General features: G+C 37.3%; 1 protein-coding gene across 1 annotated transcript in view; it reads right to left on the reverse strand.

Moving 5' to 3' along the window:
* Window positions 1-941: 941 nt before the first annotated feature.
* CHORDC1 (cysteine and histidine-rich domain (CHORD) containing 1) overlaps window positions 942-4,662 on the reverse strand; it is an 82,072-nt gene continuing 78,351 nt past the window's right edge. Inside the window, exons 11-12 of the mRNA XM_009334866.1 lie at window positions 4,289-4,351; window positions 942-3,757 (exon numbers count right to left, since the gene is read on the reverse strand). Of these exons, the coding sequence (XP_009333141.1) occupies window positions 3,614-3,757; window positions 4,289-4,351 (207 nt within the window). The 3' untranslated portion in view covers window positions 942-3,613. The remainder of the gene's footprint in view (window positions 3,758-4,288; window positions 4,352-4,662) is intronic.

A 4,662-nucleotide genomic window follows, 5' to 3' on the forward strand; every position in this document is an offset into this window, starting at 1 on the left:
ATCAGTGCCACGTAAGAGTCAGAGTAGCTGAACAGCCCAGTGCTTAACAGTATATTAACATTAAAAATAAATTCCAACTCCTCCAAGAAATGTTGTCACAGATACGATATGTAATGCTAGGTAGGAAAATGGGCTTATACATGAGGGAAAAGATTAAGATTTCTGTCACAAACTTGTATACCCATGAGATTTTTCATATTAAAAAGGGATTGTGAAGGAAATGCACCTGGACAGTCAGTTCTGAGACATGTAATACGCTGTCGACATGTGTAACGTGGAAACCCACACTGCAACACACTACAGCTTTCGAAGACTCATTAATTATAAAAATATAGCTAGGCTGTACCAAGTCAACCAACTTCTTAGGTACAGCACAACTTCTGAAAACATGAAAAAAAGGGTAAATTTAACAGCCAGTATTCCAGTACACACGTTTGCAATTCCATTTCACTACTATTAGACAGGTGAAAGCCTACGTGATCAAAAATCACTTAGCTTAGTTTTCAAATCTTGCTTTTGAGAAAGTATCGTGATTGGTTTGGTACTCTACAGTTGGTTTCACCTTCTCTCCACATTTACTAATAAAAGCTACAGCCAAACCAATATCCCATCGAAGTGTCAGCTACCGCTATCCACGTCAAGCTGTCATTTCATGAAATACCGGGATCAAACATTGGTGTGTTGAAGCCTGTTCTGAGCAACTGCTCAAAACGCTCAAATTCAGGAAGTGATACAGCTTTTGCAGCTCGATGATGGATGCAGACATATGGTTACACAAAGCTGTTAAGAATTAATGCAGTTAAACAAGAGACTTACGGCAGCCTATACCATCTGAAAGTTTATCCCTTTATTTTGAAAGCATTGCAGGCCATAGAAAACTAGGCTATTATTTGTAAAACCTATACATTCTTACCTGATCAAGCTGGGCTTTTTTTTTTTTTATTTGCCTACTTTTTTTAAATGGGTGAATTTTAAAAGTGGTTTTATTGCCACTGATGGGGAAAGTCATTATGGAACTCCTGAAGTATCTTTAATTTTGTGCTGCAAGTATGAACAACAGGAAGAGAGCAGGAGGAATGAATAAAAAGCAAATGCAAAACTGAGGACCATGTTTACAGGAGCTTTCTTCTACTTATGGACACATTGACTCAGCTACCAGCAGAGTGTAGCTTGAAAGAGCGTAACAAATAGTTATGGGGTCCCAAAGCCTGCAGCATTAACAGCAGAAGGTCCATTCATCCACATTTCTCTCCATTTAGTATATAGAATACTAAGGGAGAATATGACTTGCTTAAAAACAGAAATTCTGTTTTCCCAGGAAATTCCATTTCCCTTGTAATTCTTTAAAATGGATTTTACATGATGTAAACCTACTGCACACGAGGATGCAAATAAATTGAAAGTATGTTAAAAAAGGTGGAGCACGTAAGGTATGTAGGGTATTTATATATCCATATGGATAGACACACGTTTGAACTTGCTTGTTAAATAAGAACTTTATCCTGGCATTCAAACACTGCTCATTTTGCTGTCCAAGTTCAGAGTTCTGCATACAAAAACCACAGATGGCACGCTAGTAGCTACAGCTATCTAGAATTCCTCATCCACTGAAGTGATTGTTCTCAGTATTACACTAGTAAGAGCTCCACTTGTTGGTTCAGAACACATCAGGGAACACCTGTTCCATTTTTAGAGGACCATTTGCAGGCACACATTTTTGTAAGCTTGTACCCTATCACTTCACAGCATCTGACATAGTCAAATTTATTTAAAAAGAAAAAAACAAAGGTGGCATTATTAGAGGTTAATAGAATCTTTTAGGCAGACCTTAAGAGCTGGAACTTTCAATAGGGGCCCAAGGGAGTAAGCGACCACACTCCCTCCAAGTCAATGAGGAAACAGGATCTTGAAATGAAGGTAAAGAAGCACCAAAACAAATTTCATATATACAGCACTTGTGTTACTTTCTTGGTGTTTGGGGACGGTTTCTTTGGTAATGTATTTCCTACCACTTAAAGCATGAAGTAGGATTTCAAGTACTGCTAGAGACAGAACTCCGAGCTCAAGTCCAATTATACCTGTTGGAAAACAGTAAGATTCTTAGAAGTCCCTATGTAACTTCAGAAAGGCTTTACTATGTTGGGCGTTTCTCTTGGCGTTATTCCAGATCTGCCAAGGTAGGTAGACGAGCATCCACACATTTCAACAGTCCACAGGACTGCCTGTTTACATATATAAAGTTTTGGCACAATAAATAACGGTGTACGTTTTGCATGACTTACATACGAAAACATTGTTTTTCTTTCAGCTGCAACCCCAAATTAAGAAACTATTTCAAGCAGAAAAAGAAAACAACGTTACTGCATGTATTGCTGCTTGGACAAAAGTATCATCTTTAAAACTATCCTGTTTTCAGCCACAAATCTTTACTGATGGAGAACTGAAACCAAAAATAAGGTCTTGATTTCTAATCACAGTGTTTTACTTATGCTGTTCAAAAGAAATAATATTTTAAAAATATTTTAATTCAAAGGTACAACTATGATTTGAGACAGATTTTAAAGCTTGTGGTTTGTTTCTCCTAAGATTTCTCCTGTAGATAAATTTAGTTCTTAGACTATCATCCTCAGAAACAAGAACTATGCATATCTACATGGAAATAATTTTCCTCAGACACCTACAGTGTGTACTGGCTTCTCCTACTACACATATCCAACTACTTTGAAAAAAGATTCATAATTTTGAGCGTTGTAGAACAGGACAGAAAACACATTCTAATGACTATCAAATATATACAGCACCTTGGTAATTTTACAATAGTCTGCTGTTTGCATATTCTCCACAGCTGAGATGTTAAGTTATTCAGCCATTTCACCGTCCATTCACTTTTATATTTAACAATTCAAATACCAAAGGTACAGGAGTAAAAAAAAAAAAAAATCCCCTCTTGCCAACTTTGTTTTTATTTTAATCCGATCTCCGGCTTTTACACATGAAAGACAGCAAAAGAATCAGCAAGTACTGAAATCCTTAGCAAAATACCTTTTATTCCATCCCTCCACAGCCAACAGGTATTGAAACAAACCTTAGTTTCAAAGACAAAAATGCAAGTCTACAAGTGTTCTTCCATATTTATGTTTATGTACCTTTTTATTCTAGATGTAGAATTGCATGTTAATCACTTCATGAACTCAGATTTTTGTATCTGTGTTACTGTATGCGCCATAACGAACAGTGCCGAATTTAACACGTGCTACCCAGTAGATCCAGTCTAAACCGAACACTTGAAAAATTAACACACACAGTGGACTGAGAACACCTCTGTTTGGCTAGTCAGTGCATGGTAGGTAAGGTTGTAAGCAAAGGGCAATAGCTCTTCTACTCTAAATCCCTATGGAGACACTCCAACTACAATAAATATATTCATGGGAGCAAGAGCAGAAATAGCTGTTACCCTTCAAGTTTACACCCCCATTTACTGTGCATCAAATTTCTTTGTAGAATGGAACATATGATCTAGCATAAAAAACATGAATCTATATAAAAGTTAAATATTTGATTACAGTAGCAAGTCACCACTTCGTAATGGGAAATAACTCGTCTCTTGGAATCATTATTGATCTGAATTCTCTTTTTTTTGTTGCGTGTTGGATACAGGTAATTCAAGACTTGCCCATAATAGGGGCTCTGCTTTTCTCATAGTAAGTTCAATCTTTGTAGCTGTCATGTTCACGTAACTCCTCTTTACATCGATTACCTAGAACAAAAAACATATTTCACACTTCAATTTAAGAAACAGACTGCTAGATATTTGGGAATTAAGTTAGGAAGAGTATCTTATCACTAAATTTCAGTAGATGTTTAGGTAGATGGAGTTCCCTTTGTTACCTGGAAAAGTCAACCCTCTCCCATTCCCAAGCCATGAACATATGCCTGTGTAACATATACATTGGTTTGACACATACATAAGCATGCAATTACATAGTGTCAAGGGTTTCTGCAATACCACTATTGTAGCATTGGGACCTTCGGACAAACCGGGACAGGAATGACCTCAGGAGGTCACCTTCTGCTCAAAGCAGCATCAACTATGACATCATACCTGATCACTTGGGGCATTAGGTTCAGATTAAAGTGTAGATTACTGAATGACATCTAACTGAACTTCTTTCAATAAACAGAGTAACGAGGAAAATAAAACTGTTTTGAAAGAGAGGAAGTTGAGGGCTTGTGTTTTGTTGTGGTTTGTTTTTTTTTTTTTTAATAGAAAAATTATTCTTATACTTACTCCCCATAATTTCACACTGCGATGAAATTCCTTTTCTCCTTCAAATACAATATGGATATTTAACTTAACAGGAAAAAGAACAGAACATTTTGTCAGGCTAATAAAACAGACACAAGCATGTTTAAGCAAAATATAAAGGATATATAGGATATATGGATATATACATACAAGGATATATGAGGGGATAAAACCAGGCTCGCTAGAGATGAGCCGAGGGGTGGCATGCCGATGCCGGGGGCGAAATCGATAGCCCAGCTCAAGTGCATCTACACCAATGCACGCAGCATGGGCGGCAAACGGGAGGAGCTGGAAGCCATTGTGCAGCGGGAGAGATATGACTTAGTCGCCATCACAGAAACATGGTGGGGTGACTC

This window comes from Pygoscelis adeliae, unplaced genomic scaffold, assembly GCF_000699105.1.
Source record: "Pygoscelis adeliae isolate BGI_AS28 unplaced genomic scaffold, ASM69910v1 Scaffold141, whole genome shotgun sequence".
In the NCBI taxonomy this organism is placed as follows: domain Eukaryota; kingdom Metazoa; phylum Chordata; class Aves; order Sphenisciformes; family Spheniscidae; genus Pygoscelis; species Pygoscelis adeliae.